We start from the raw sequence: 14,139 nt of genomic DNA, 5'->3' as shown, positions 1-14,139 counted from the left end.
CGTGCTCAGACTCATCCCCCATTCTACCAACCCTAACTCCACACTCAAATCATGGCCTTCTCTCCACCTTGGCTCCTCCTTGGTACCTGCCCTCCTATCCAAAGGGTTCAGCTCCAAGTCAGGTACTTCCTTCACTCATCTGCCCCAGCCCCAACCAGGTTCAAACAGACTGTTCCCACTCAGTTCTTCCTGCTTGCTGGATCCCTGAAGAGGAGCTGGATTTCCCTACAGAAAGGAATGCGAGCAAGAAATATTTCTTTCCACTGCATGGAAATCTTTCCTAGGATTTTCTGAATTACTTATCATGCAGTAAAAGCCTAAGGCATGCATTCAGCACACCCTGTGCCTTTCAGTCATGACCTGCTTTCGTGGTATCATGTCCACTTCAGCTTTGCTATCATTAAATTAAAAAAAAAAACCCAAACAAAAAACAACAGGGCTGATAAGTTTCCATTCCTTCAGTCAAAACTCAGTAAGTGAAGCTGTTAAGACTTTTTGGCATTGAGCAATTACTACACACTAGAAACACCAGGTTAGACAGAAGCCATGATATTGCAATAAATCCTGAGTACATTTAGTAACTCTTCTAATGTTTTATTGTCAGTAACAGAAACATAGCAAGATACAAGGCATACAGCTTTTGAGCATTTCACCACAGTGTACTAAGTGCTATATAAAATAGGAACTCACTTTTAAGTAAACGAATATTTTAACGAGTATCTTAACACTTCCGTGGCTGTTGAATAATGTAAATTCTTTTAGGCAGTATGAACTTCTCCAAGGTAGGCTGTGGCTTTTGGTGAGCCACTTGTAGTGCTGCTGCATGAATTTTGTGGCTCATCTGTAACATTAAACGAGGGAGAAAAAGGTTGTGATAGAACAGTTTTTCAATTATTCTCTTCCTAAACTTCATCATGTAGTTTAAAAACAGCAGTAAAACTTAAATCCACAAAATTTCAAGCGATCAATACATAAAACTCATGGTGATTCAGTACATTTAGTTATATTTCTGTTTTCAAAGTGATATTAGTCTGACTGTCTTCAGTAAACTTTTATTTTTTTTCCCTTTCTTAGAAGGTCATAAAATGAGCTGCCGAGATAAGGAAAGCACAGCAAATAATCGATATTTCAGAGTTAACAGTGAGTTGATTCAAATTCTCATTTTCCCAGATTCAAAATCATCACCATTGCAGTATCCAATTATCACTTTCTAAACTACTGAGGAAGCTTCCCGTATGAGATTCTGGAAACCAGCAGGAGAAGGAAATGGTAGGCCAGAACAGAAGAGGTGGGGACAAGGGGAAAAGAAACAGATCAGCTGAATCTGTTCTTCTTAAATAAGTCTGAGCCAAAAATCAAGATCTACAGACTAAAGCTATAAACACATCTGTTGATGAAAGGCTCGTGTTGAAATGATGCAACTCATGTTTTACTGAGCTCAAGGGATGAGAAACTCTTGGATACTTCAGAATCTGAAGACTGCAAGTGTATAAGAAGGAGATGGTGACTGCCAGCTCTTCAGATTGCCACACGAATCAGAGAGCAGCCTGTGAAATGGGCTCTGGCAAAGCGCAGGTGGACGTCTGCACCACCAGCAGAAAGAGGGCAGGTCCTTTTCACACACGGAGCACCCCAGCCACACAACCACTACAGAAATAGATTATTTCAACAACATTTAGTGGCAGGTGACAAACCTGCAACTGCCAGATGACAGCAGCTTAAGGACAGTTCACTTTTTGTAATGTTTAGCTTTACAGAGAACCCCTGACTTGTTCTTCCAGACTTACTTACTTTGCTCAGTGCTTCTGTTACCAAGACACCCATGTTCTGAGGTTTTGAAAAACTGACAATAGCACTGTAAAGCAGAAGAAAAAAGTATTTAGCATTTCCATCTCACAGAAACACTTTGTCACTTCGATTTTCAGACTTAATACAAAATATTTTGCAACAGAAATTTAGGTCTTGGAGCTAAATCCTTTAATCACATTAAAGATGATATAATATCAGAAAAGGCATGCTTTTTCATTGAACACCACAAAATCTGTTACAGGCTGTTTTATTCAAAAATCTGTACATGAAATATCATCAAATATCTCAAAAAGGATTTTTTTTTGTACACTGTGGAGTAGCTTCACAGAAGCTGAGCACTAATATCCTGAACTACAAAATCCAAGTTTGTAATTTTCTTGATTCCAACCCAGACCCATGAAAAAAATTCACCTGCTGCTTTTAGGGAGTGTTTACTTTCACAGCAGCTATTTGTCAAGCAAGAACTTTTTTCACAAGATTATCCCATTAATTTCTCCATATTCTAATGAAGACCACCATGTTACCAGTATTCCACAAATAAACAATCTGTGGATATGAAATAATTTAGCTGAACAACAGAAAGCACTTTGGATTGCACGTTCTTCTGATGATATCATTATATCCACTGACACCTCTGTAGCTTAAAATGGAGTAGAGAAAAATCATTATGAAAACCAGGTACTGTAAACGTGACTCTTGAAAAAGCAGAGACTGCTTTAGTTAAGTTAATGGTTCTATGGATCAGGCAAGACATTCCCTACTGACATTGCAATTCAGCAATCAACAGTTTACTACACTGACAAATACAAGTTATTCAAGATCTGCTTATGCCATCAGGTAACTACAACTACAAAAAAGACAGCAGCAAAATTACACCCAGACAACTGGCAGTAAGTGAAAATAAAAAGCTGCTAATTCCAAAAAAACCCCACAATCAGTCAAAACTTCAGGAACACCAGAAGTCATTCAAATTATACCCTCATATCCCTATATTAGTCAACTTTTTGTTAAGTGACATTTAAGAAAAGTGCATATATTTTAGAAAAATGTTCAGTCTGTGTTTGAAAAAGGTGTAAGAAAAATACTTGTTTTAATGATGACATCAACCCATCACTGCTACTTTATTCAAAAGTAGAACCACGCCTTCATTTTTGGGGCAAAACAGCTTGATTACCCTTATGAAGTAGCAAACAGAGAAAGCCAAATTACATTTCAGATTGAAATATGGGCTACAGCCTATACAGGACATAACAGACTCTTTGTTAGGGGTGGGCAATGTAGGTTTAATTTCCTTCACAATGTGGATAGCCTAAAATTCATTCTGATTTCACTGGAGACTGTTTGACCATTTCTTTATTAGGCATAGGTAGGCAACACTTTGTTTTAATTTCTCTTCCATAACACATGACAATAAAGATGAGACTCAGCCTTTGCCTTTCATTGCAAGGCACTGTCCGTGGGTTTTGAACTTGTTTTGGTTTGTCTTTTTTTTTTTTTTTAAGTTGATACTTAATTCAAAGTTGCCTTTTATCTATATTTTGCACAAGTTAATTAAAGAATTAAACTCCTCGAAACTAAGAGTTTTCTTTCTGTTCAAAGGCCATTACCCTAGAACTTTAACTCTGGGGCAGAGGGGAGCAGGCTCTGCACTGCAGTACCTTGACTTTTCTTTTCCTGCAGGTTTAGTGTTTTTTTCAACAGGTCCGTTTTCTTGCTTTTTAGACACTCTCATACCTCCAGCTTTAACTGCAAGAAGAAAGTGCAATTTAAGCAAAGATATCTACAAAATTACATAGAGAACAAAAGAATACTTTTATCCCAGACAACTGTTAACCAGTAACTCCATGCTTCACTTGTACACATGCACACACAGGAGGAGCCACAGAGATCCAGCAAAGGCTCCAGAGTTCTGTGTCATGGCAGACTTGAATCAACTTCCAGATACCATAATCAAGAAATCAGAGGGGTTTCAGTCGCTGCTAACTATACTAAATCTTAACACCTCACTATGTTACATGCATTCTTCCCCAGAAACTATTACATCTGAGATTTGTATTTTAAATATAAAAAAGAAAACCAAACCAATATCTAAACACTTTCAGGTTTTTGAACAATATCACTAACAGCAATAAAGATTTCATGATTAGTTCAAGGTATTCTAGAATAAGTAATGTAGATAAGAACCAGCTGCATACTACTTGTGTTCCAACATGTTTAATTATATTTTATTAAGATATCTGCCAATCACAAAATCAATTAGCACTAATTAAGCTACAGGCAACCTAACAATAACAATTTAAGTTCTGAGGCATGTGTGAAAATTCAATTCTGAACAAAGTTATCTAAAATATTCTCTTGAAAGAAACCCTTTCTCCCTCTTCAGGAGGATATTTTAAGTTCTGGGATGTACTACATAGCTGTTTTGTAATTTGTTTTTCAAAGCAACGGAAAGCTATGTCAAAGTTTTAATACGGAGTTCAACTTTTAGATATTCATAAAGTGCCCTGTTAGCCGTGCAATCTAACAGTTAAGTGCCAAATCTTTACTAATTTCCATATTTAGAACAACATGTATTTTTAAAGTAAAAAAAGAAAGTTAAGTATGCCCCCCTACCAAAAAAAAACCCCAAACCCCAAATCAAAAAAACAAAAACCCCACAACACAAAACCAAACCCAACACACCCAGACTAAATAAAGCCCACTGAAAACTAAGGCACTGAGCTCAGCTGAATCCCCGTCAGAATAAAGGTGCCCACTTGAACCGCCTTGCTCACTACATGCATGGTTCAAATCACTGACTCCTGCCACCCCACCCCTCTGCCAGAGCTGTCCCCATTGCAGTCACAGATACGCCTCACAAAGACTTACTTGCAGACTCCAAGCTGCAGTTTACTGTGATGGAAACCCAGAAAGGCCGTACCTGCCCCAGGCCACTGACTGCAGTGGCATAAAGGCCCTTTCAGGTACGGCCCAACAGTCCCTGCCACACACAGAAATCCAGGAAAGGGAGGCTGAGAAAACTACTTATATCATAAATTCACGTAAAAGTATGCTTAAAACCCCCAAAGTGAACAAAAAGTACTTTCAAGAAAACAAAACACATCTTAGGGGTACAGTGAGACGCACAAACCAGGCCTGTGCTCTTCAGACACTTAAGTGCTCCTAAATACACCGGGGGAACTCAGCTGGCTCAGTGCGTGTGGTGAGTGTCCCTCAGCTCTAAGGGCTGTCCCTGCAGCACCTGTCCCTCAGCCCCACAGGTGAGCCTGCAGCAGCTCTAAGGGCTGTCCCTGCAGCAGCTCTAAGGGCTGTCCCTGCAGCAGCTCTAAGGGCTGTCCCTGCAGCAGCTCTAAGGGCTGTCCCTGCAGCAGCTCTAAGGGCTGTCCCTGCAGCAGCTCTAAGGGCTGTCCCTGCAGCGCCTGTCCCTCAGCCCCACAGGTGAGCCTGCAGCAGCTCGGCCGTGCCCAGGGCAGGCGGGACACAGCGCACGCACTCGTGTGCTCCACACGGCTGCCGGCCTGGCCCAGGGGCTGCTCACACGCTGTACGCATCTACAGGCTCCTCAAAAACCCTGCCGTGCGCTTAAACACTCGCTACAGCCCCCTTACAACCCGCTACTACTCCACACAAGCCTCGCACCGGCAGCGCGGCGGCGGGAGCAGGCGGCCGTGCTCGACGGCTCCCTCAGAGTGCCACCAAAGGGGGGAAAGGAAGTTTTTCACGTTACGACAGGAGGCGAGGAATAGGGCTGGCACTCTAAACAGGTATTTCACTATAGCAGGACGCCCGTTCTGTCCCCGTCGCTCCCGATCCCCGAGGGGCGCAGCCCCGCTCCCGCACACCGAGTGCGCCAGAGACGAGGCGGGTGCGGGACCTGCCGGGGCGAGCGGGCCGCGCACCACGGACCCGCCTCCGCCACCCCCGTTCCCGCACGGCCGCTGCTCCCCGCGGAGGAGCCGCGTCTGTCCAGGACGGAGCGGTGGGAGAGCCCCTCACACTGCCCCCGGAGCGACCCCGGCCCCTACCTGCGGGAGGGACGCGCCTTCTCCGCGCCATGGCGGGACCGGGAACGGCGCACCGGGGCCCGGGAGCGCCGCGAACCGCCGGGAACCGCACACCGATCCGGGCGGCAGCGCCGCGAACCGACCGCCGAACGGGGCGGCAGCGCCGGGAACCGCACACCGATCGGGGCGGCAGCGCCGTGCGCGGCTCGGCGGGGCGGGGAGCGGCGCTGAGGGCGGTGAGGGGCGGGAAGGGCGGTGAGGGGCGTTGGCTGAGGGGCGCTGAGGGGCAGTGAGCGGCCGTGAGCGGCCGTGAGGGCGGTGAGGGCGGTGAGGGGCGATGAGGGGCGGTGAGGGAGGGGCAGTGAGCAAGGGGCAGTGAGAAGCCATGAGGGGCCGTGAGGGTGGTGAGGGGCGATGAGTGAGGGGCGGTGAGTGAGGGGCGGTGAGGGGCCGTGAGGGGCGGTGAGTGAGGAGCGGTGGGGGCTGAGGGCGGTGAGGAGAGTGAGGGGTGGTGACTTTTAAAATTATTGCTGTGGATTCAAAGGTCTTGATTCAGTGAGGTAAATCTTCCCCTCTTCAGTCATTAGTGTCTACTTGAGACAGAAGCAAAACACGGCATTCACATGCCCTCGTTAAAAAAATAAACAGTAACAAAGATTGATGTTTTACACAACAAAGGCAATAAAAATTATTTTTTTCTATCTGTTTTAAGGCCCTAAGATATCATCATAAGCAGTTTGAGTCTTCTGGTCGTTACATACTAACAAAGACCTTGTTTTTTCTACATCAGTTATCAAAATGATTCTCCTTCCCTTTTTTCTTAAGAATCTGCTCAAAACTTGTAAACATTAAAAATACCTCACAATACTTCCTATTTCCACATTAGTTTTTGATTTCACCATCCTATTTCTATATTATTTGATGATTTTACCATCTTTTATTACTAATGCATTACTCATATAATCCACATTCAAAGATCTTTATCTTGGTGATCCTGCTGCCTATACCTTACTGAAATTGTATTTTTGGCTAAGATACAATAGCTTACATATTGATCACCTATCATGTCATAAATACAGGAGAGAAACAGCATGAGCAGGAAGGATTTAAGTGCCAAGAAAGGACAGCAACAAAGCTGCTGGGCGAAGCCACATTAACGTTATAAAGCGTGGTCAGTAGGTTTTCCAAATCCTTTGGAGTACAAAGGCTGAACTTCGTTAGTTTGAACAAAACATATGAAAGATCCAATTAATTTATTATAAAATTCTTTAGTAATTTAAGCAAGTCTCCTTGCATTTCAGTGTACAAAACTGACTTAAGTACTGATTATTGCCCTGGGTGCTTAAAGAAGCAGCTTAATCTGTAGGCAATAACACAAAACTGTACGATGATACTCACAAGCTCTTGTTAACGTAGGAGAAAGAACCCCTTAGAATAAGAGACAGTTTCAAAACACTCTCAGTGCTGCAAAAAACACATGCAGCCTACCAGTGAGAGGCTTTACTCTGAAATCCAGCCCAGGGCACTGTTAGACACAGAGATTTCTCTCTGCCGTGAGGAGTTACATAGCAAAAAAAAATGTCAAACCTCCCTTTGTTTCCAGGCCTGTAATCACTTACTGTCACACTCCAAAACTACAACAATGTAGCCTTTAACAAACCCATCAAACTTAGGAGTTATACTACTTAACCTGTATAAATGTTTCACAGAATTTATTAAAAAAAAAGCCACCTGTCATAACGTTTTAATTATGATGTATTTAATCACTTCAGCCAAAAGCTCCAATTTTGTCATTCAGAAAACGTAGCCTGAATTTCATCTGTTCTTTGAAAAGCTGTGATATGAAATTAACTCTTTGGCCACAATGAAGTCTCGTTGTCTTCAGCAGCACCATAATTTCACCCTTCATTAATACAGAATGTCCATAAAATGACATTTGTGTTAAACATATATTTGCAACATATATTTTTATCATCAATGATAAAATTTGATACCAATGAGAATGGCATCCAAAACTGCTGTGAACTGAGAGACTTCCGTTATTTTTCTTTGTTGCTTAATATAGAAAATACGTATCATTAGTTGTAGTAGGTTTCAGGTAAAAATTTCCCAGCATTGGTGGCTCAAGCAGATTATTCATGTGTGATTGTACAACATTTCCCTTGTATGAAGTAAAAAACGTGAAAGAGAAGAGTGAGTAAGAAACTGGTAGGGATTTACAGCACGTCAACCACCTTCATGGGTAACTTCTGTTGGCTTGGATTTTTGGAGCAGGAAAAGTGAAAGGACATCCAGTCTAAACCAGATCTATCTGATATTTAATTCTGTGTGTATGAGGCAGGAAATAGCTTTGCAATGCAGCAATTTCCTCCCTAGAAAAGCAACTTACTTTGCAAATATTAAAGTCAATAGAGCTGCATGTCTCTGCCCATAAGCATTTAGCCTGAAGTGCATGATGGCAATTTTGATTGGGGAAATAAATTCTTTCAGATAAAGTGATCTGCAGGAGAGATAACAAAAGAAGCCTATCCTGAAGGACTTGGTCAGTAGTAAGGGATTTTCATATTCATGTCACTCTGCTGCAGCAGAAAAATACTGATTTTCCAGTTTATTTACCTGAGCTGTTTGGATTGGAGAGGTGAAGTTTCATTACTTACCACACAAGGCAGTCATGTAACACAGCTTTGGTGTGCTGCCCAAAGCACTAGTAATGACAAGGTTTAGTGCCATTGTACATCTGTTCCAGGAATTCCTGGGAAAAGCATGGGAACTTGGTTTAAATGAGAAATCATAAGTTCATGTTGTGGATTTCTTACAATATTAAATACAGTTTCCAATTTCTTTTTTATTTTTCTTCTGCCCTCTTGACTTCAATACCTCTGTCACTGGTTACTATCTTTAAACCAGAAGCTGTTGTGAATGGAAACGATATCTACACAGTACTTGTTGGAGCACCTCATTCTTGACAGGCAGCCCTTGGCACTGCCTCAACAATGCCACAGCACCAGATGAGATTTGTAAGCCTGATTTTATGTAATGCTTTCATTTATTAGAAATTATTAGACTGGTTTGTCTGGGTGAGAAGAATGAGTGAGAGAACCATCCTTCTCTGACCATGGGATAGTGCAGCTGAAATCTTTTGTTGTTCCTGCCACCCTCAGTCCCATTTCCTGATCACATAAATATCAAGACTTCAGAGGTGTTCACCTGATGCTGGGGATAGATTTCTTTTAATGGTACTAGTCTGTGAATGGCTGAATTAAGAATGGAATTTATATTATAATGGTTCTACGTATTTTCAGAATGTGTTTCCTTCCACCTAGGCAGATGTAGGAAAGCCTAGGGGCAGATACAGGATTTTAACTGTAATAAAGAGACAAAAGTCAAAGGAAATTTTCCTGAGTGGTGCTCTCAGTGCTCTGGAACTCTTCATCTTTCCTGACAATTCCTCCTTTTGAATCTACATTCTACAGGCAGGTTATTACCTGATTGCAAAGTCTGAGAAGTCACTTGGCAGGATCAAGAATCAACATGTTCCCAAGCAGACTGTCTGATCTAATCTGGCTAACAGCTATTAGCATAATTATACACCAGGCATGGTCCACATCTAAACCAAGCACTCAGCACAAAGACATATGGAATACCTTCCTCATGTGTCATGTTTGAATTCAGCTCTCTCTGTCATTAAAAATCTATTGCTCATGACTCTGCAGTATTTTCCCTTATCCATCTTATCTCCAGTATTGCTTGTTTTCAAACGTCAGAATTACTAGATTGTGGCTACTGGTATAAACTGATAGTAATTTTACATCTGGTAATTGAATGCTGTTTTCTTAAGTTCAGTGACAGACAGGCAATACCTTTTTCAATTGAATCAACAGAGCTGGATTTAGATGCTGCAGGAGCCTGATGGAGACAACAAAAATTCTGGTGCAGGTATATGGCATATTTTTATATTCTGGTGCAGGCATATGGCTTGTTTTTTATTAACACATGCTTTAATTCCCCCTCGCTGGGTTTTATTTTCTGCTCATAGTAGTTCAGCACAAAATTTATACTATTAGAGAGAACATTATTGTTAAGTGTCTAAAGCATGAAAAGACCAATTAGTGAAGGCAGCCATATTGTCAGTGGGTTTGTATGGATATAATTGTTCACTAGTGCTTATATTATGTGTCTGACAAAATCTGTAGGATTTACATCTGTAAAACTTACCTGTTTCTTGTAGGAGACCTGACAAGTTCAAGACCTGGTTCTGATCTGGATGCCAGTTGTTTCGCAGAGTACAAGAGACAAAGAATTGTCCAGGCACTGTATGATGGTGCTGAAAGGTAAAGGGTAATATCATTAAGGAGAAGAACCTTACTGGATAATTTTAGTTATAGAGTCAATTTTTTTTCACAGAAGGACTAAAAAGATATACCTTTGTCATCATGTGTTTTATCCACCTAAGTGTCCTTGTTTAAAAAAGTATCACTGGGTAATGGAATAAGCGAATCAATTCTAAAGAATTCAATTGCAGCACCCTGAGCTGCATGGAAACATTGCACAGATTTAATGATTTCTGTCATATCATAACAGCAGCATTTGTTTCCTCAAAGTTAAACACGAGAATCCCCTGCATTTTGTTCCTGTTTATCATGGCTTTAAACCTTCACCTTCAGAAAAGAGTCAAATGGTGGGAAGCAAAGGAAAGAAAAATATCTTTTAGTATCTTGCAGTTTGTACATGTCGTGTGCTGTTGAACTCCTCGGAGCTGGCCAGCTCCAATCACTGTAGAAAATTTGTTGATTTTTTCTACACAAGCACAGAAAAGCAACTTTTTATGTCAGAGTGATGAGCCACTAGAGGCACATGACAGTCAAAACTTCATAGTGGACCTGTTTGTGAACAAGAAACGTACCTTTTTCTTGGTGGGGGGGGTTATAAGTTGACACTTACTGGAGTAAGTGCCATTGGAATAGCAGCTTCCTGAAACAGGTGTGATGGCGGGATAATCCTTGGAGGGATGTCAGTGAGCTGCAAAATGTGTTTGGAAGGGCTGTGAGCAGCACCTCACGTTTCAGCTGACAAGGTAACTTGCCCACCTTCATGCTGTGGGGGCAGTCCCCATATCTTTAGGTATAGTGTAGGAGTTGAATCAACTCTTCATGTGGTTTGAGCAGAAAGAAATGCTTTGAACATAGAAGGAGAACCAGACCCTTAGTCTGATGGATGAATGCCAGTGTTCAACAACGGAATGGGCAGGTACATAGGATGGTATCTCTGAAGAAACTGTTGCATTCTCCTTTTAAAACTCCATAAAGTGTTCATGTTCCCACGCTTGTCCTCGCATCCCCCTGTAGAGCTGAGATGTGATTAATTCCTCAATTTTCTTTTTCAATTTCACTCTGCATTTTTTTTCAAACAGACGAGAAACTGTTGTCTTCATTGTTTACATGAGCCACGTCACTGAAGATTTAGTGTGCAGTCAGAGCATGCTCATTGGCAACATCCTTTAGAACACAACATCATCATTCTTTGAATTACTACATCCTTTTGCTATAGGGAAAGAGTCTATTTTGAAATATTTACAGTGTCAGAGTTCACAGTGGAAGAGCAAATGCTTAGTCCTTAGCAGGACCTATTTTAATAGAAATAGTGAATCTGCCATGTCACCCAAACCTGGAGCTGTTCTGCTTACCTGCTCTCGTGTCACTGGTGCCATGAGGATACTGGAAACACTGGGAACCCAAGGGAAGTGCAGTGATGGGGAGCAATAATGGTGGTTACAGACAGCATAGAGGTAACAGACTGTTCAGAACCAGGAGGGCTTGTGATTTAGGTACTTAAATAATCAAACATTTTTATTGGAAAGAAACCCAACAGAATGTAGTCAAAATGGAGACCGTAATTTCTATGACAGCAAGAGGACCTTCATTTCCTTGGGGAGAAGAAAGGGAGGAGTTGAGTGATGGAAAGAAAACAGGCTTCAGTTCTGAAGTACCTTGGATTGCCCATATCAAAAATAAAAACACAAATCCCAGTAGGAAGGTGCAGGATTTAGCACTTTGGGCTGCCAGCCTGACACATTTCCACTGGAGAGAGCTGGGGAAATGGCCTAAATGCTTTGATATATTTAACCTGCTGAAAAACATACAATTAGAATTCGTGTTCATGGTATTTGTTTCTGAATATCACACACAGAAAATAATAAGAAAAAAATGAACAGGGAACAGCTTTCCATGGATGAGACTTCCATATTTATTGTTATTCCATGTGCATAGAAAATGGCAGTGAAGTTCCTTATGAAATAGGCAGGGAATGGGAGAGGTGTGGATGTACTGGACCGGATTTTGTGCTTCAAAATTACACTATTCATTTTTTAAAGTTTGGGCTTTTTTTCTCTTGGATTTCTTTTTGTGCACTATGTTTCAGATTCCTTTTCCAATGACACACTGCATTACAAATGGATGGCACTTGAGACCGAGGTGGCGTTTCCATATTTACACGCACGCAGAATGTACACGACGCAGCAGCATACAATCCTGACATTTAGTAATAGCGAGGAAACAGGGGCAGCCGGCGGAGTTTTTCTGTACAAACTATCAGACCAAGACTTTTATTCACATAAAAAAAAATCAGCTTTAATTTGCTCTGACCTACACACTTTCCAAATTCATTGTACTCAATTCTCAAACCTTTCATCACATCGCCCACACCCTCACCAGACTACAGGAGCTACAAGTAATGATACCTAACACCTAAACAGAGCAAAACCGTCCCTGCCAGTTTTCCTCCTGACAATTCCTCTCTCAAAAAAACCCCAAAACAAATCTTCCTTGTTCCTTCTTGTCTTTCACTTTCGCATTTCATAACCAAAGCCACTCGGGGCCGTTCCAGTCCTTCTCGAGCCAGACGAGAACCACGCTGGGTTGTTCTCTCTGGTGCTACACCCAGGAGTCAGGGGAGCCCGGGTACTGTTCTGCTCGGTAAGAAGATCGTCTGGTGGAATAAAAGTCTACATAATTGGTGGTTGATTTCAGTCCATACTGTGTTGTGTAATCTGAAGCAGCAGGAAAGTGAACTCGGTCGTCGAAGTAGGGGTCCTCGTAGCTGTGTGGGGACTGCAGGTACAACCGGTAGGCATCGTAGTTTTTCCTGGTGGTATCTTCTTGGCTGTAGTATAATTGCTGATGCTGCTGGCAAAATGATAGAAAAATAAGCTTTCAAGGTATAATCAACAGAGAAAATACTTGTTTCTCAAACTCACACACATTGTAAAGAACCTTTCCCAAGTGCAGCTCTACCAGTGACAGTAACACAGGTCTCAAACCTCCGTGAAATGTACCCAAGGAAGTGGTACATTTCCCTGAGCCTGCTGCATGTCTCCTCCCACACCCCCGGGAAGGGAGCACAACTTCAGAGCGCAGGTGTAGGAGGTACAGAACCTGACCATACCTACGAACCCCCCCAAGCCCAAATCAAATCAGAGCAGAGGTCTCGGACCCCGCCGTGAGAACTCGTAAGGGAGCAGGCGCAGCAGCCCCGGGGCTGGCACAGGGCAGTGCCCAGAGCCACAGCCCCCTGCTGAGCCTGGGCAGCTCTGGGCTCACCTGCAGCCGTCGGTTCTGTTCTCTCGCTGGTGAGGAATAGGAACTGATGTAAATTGGGGAAGCTTTGCTGGAACCTGGCAGAAAACAGTTTAAGGATAAACTTCAGTCTTTATTCTTCCACCTCTTAAGTCTATTGGCTTCTATTTTGCCTATTATGTAGCACTCAAACAATTAAATCTGCAGATTTTAGCATCTACTAATGTAGATATATATAAAATGTAATAACAGAATTAAGGCAAATGTTGTCCCTCAGCAGCAGTTACAGTGAAGCCAAGAGGCTTTTGTTGCTGGTTTTTGTTTTACAGATTCATAATGTTTAAAACAAGGCATTTCCTTCTCCTTAGAGACAATCATCTACTAATGTGCAACTTGTGTCACATAGTGAGAAGGAAAAGGGATATCAGAGAAAAGATTCTGATCTTTTGGTATAATTTAGTAATATAATGTTATAATATACAACTGCATGTTATAATTTATAACATCATCATATAATGTGAATAAAACAATTTTCTGTAATAGTACTTGAAATAAAAATAAGAATTCCAACCACCTCTCACCTCCCAATATGCAAAGGGATCTACTCTGGTCCCAGTGCAGTTTTACAGAGATCAGCAGAGCCAGGTGACACCCTGCCCTGTGCCACAGCACCAAATACAACCAGTGGAAATGGGAAGCAACAGTTGGTACAACCAGCCCACTACTGGAAGTGCCTGTGACTGAACTCCTCCCCC

At 42.1% G+C, this 14,139-nt stretch overlaps 1 protein-coding gene and 1 long non-coding RNA gene across 9 annotated transcripts in view; one reads left to right on the top strand and one right to left on the bottom strand.

The window, feature by feature from the left end:
• Positions 1 to 573: 573 nt before the first annotated feature.
• PKP4 (plakophilin 4) overlaps positions 574 to 14,139 on the bottom strand; it is an 83,564-nt gene continuing 69,998 nt past the window's right edge. For 3 of the 7 annotated variants that reach the window (XM_027734575.2, XM_027734576.2, XM_027734577.2), the window contains 5 exons: positions 10,029 to 10,137; positions 8,471 to 8,565; positions 3,468 to 3,555; positions 1,792 to 1,855; positions 574 to 841 (listed from right to left, as the gene is read on the bottom strand). In XM_027734575.2, coding sequence (XP_027590376.1) covers positions 722 to 841; positions 1,792 to 1,855; positions 3,468 to 3,555; positions 8,471 to 8,565; positions 10,029 to 10,137 — 476 coding nt within the window. In that variant the 3' untranslated portion in view covers positions 574 to 721. Of the gene's footprint in view, positions 842 to 1,791; positions 1,856 to 3,467; positions 3,556 to 7,685; positions 7,717 to 8,470; positions 8,566 to 10,028; positions 10,138 to 12,032; positions 12,995 to 13,408; positions 13,483 to 14,139 lie in introns of those variants that run through there. The other 4 variants (XM_027734579.2, XM_027734584.2, XM_027734580.2 and 1 more) reach the window with 3 other exon arrangements.
• Positions 6,368 to 13,954, top strand: LOC113994980. 2 transcript variants are annotated; one of them, XR_005563245.1, is made up of 3 exons: positions 6,368 to 8,830; positions 9,695 to 9,749; positions 10,042 to 13,954. It is a non-coding gene; the product is annotated as an uncharacterized LOC113994980 (long non-coding RNA). The 2 variants fall into 2 exon arrangements; XR_003543246.2 differs by having other exon boundaries at positions 9,652 to 9,749.

The sequence above is a fragment of the Pipra filicauda genome, unplaced genomic scaffold (assembly GCF_003945595.2).
Source record: "Pipra filicauda isolate LSUMZ 115617 unplaced genomic scaffold, ASM394559v2 scaffold196_size3971931_pilon, whole genome shotgun sequence".
NCBI lineage: Eukaryota > Metazoa > Chordata > Aves > Passeriformes > Pipridae > Pipra > Pipra filicauda.
The sequence above is the reverse complement of the archived record's forward strand: the minus strand, read 5'-3'. Positions and strand labels throughout refer to the sequence as shown.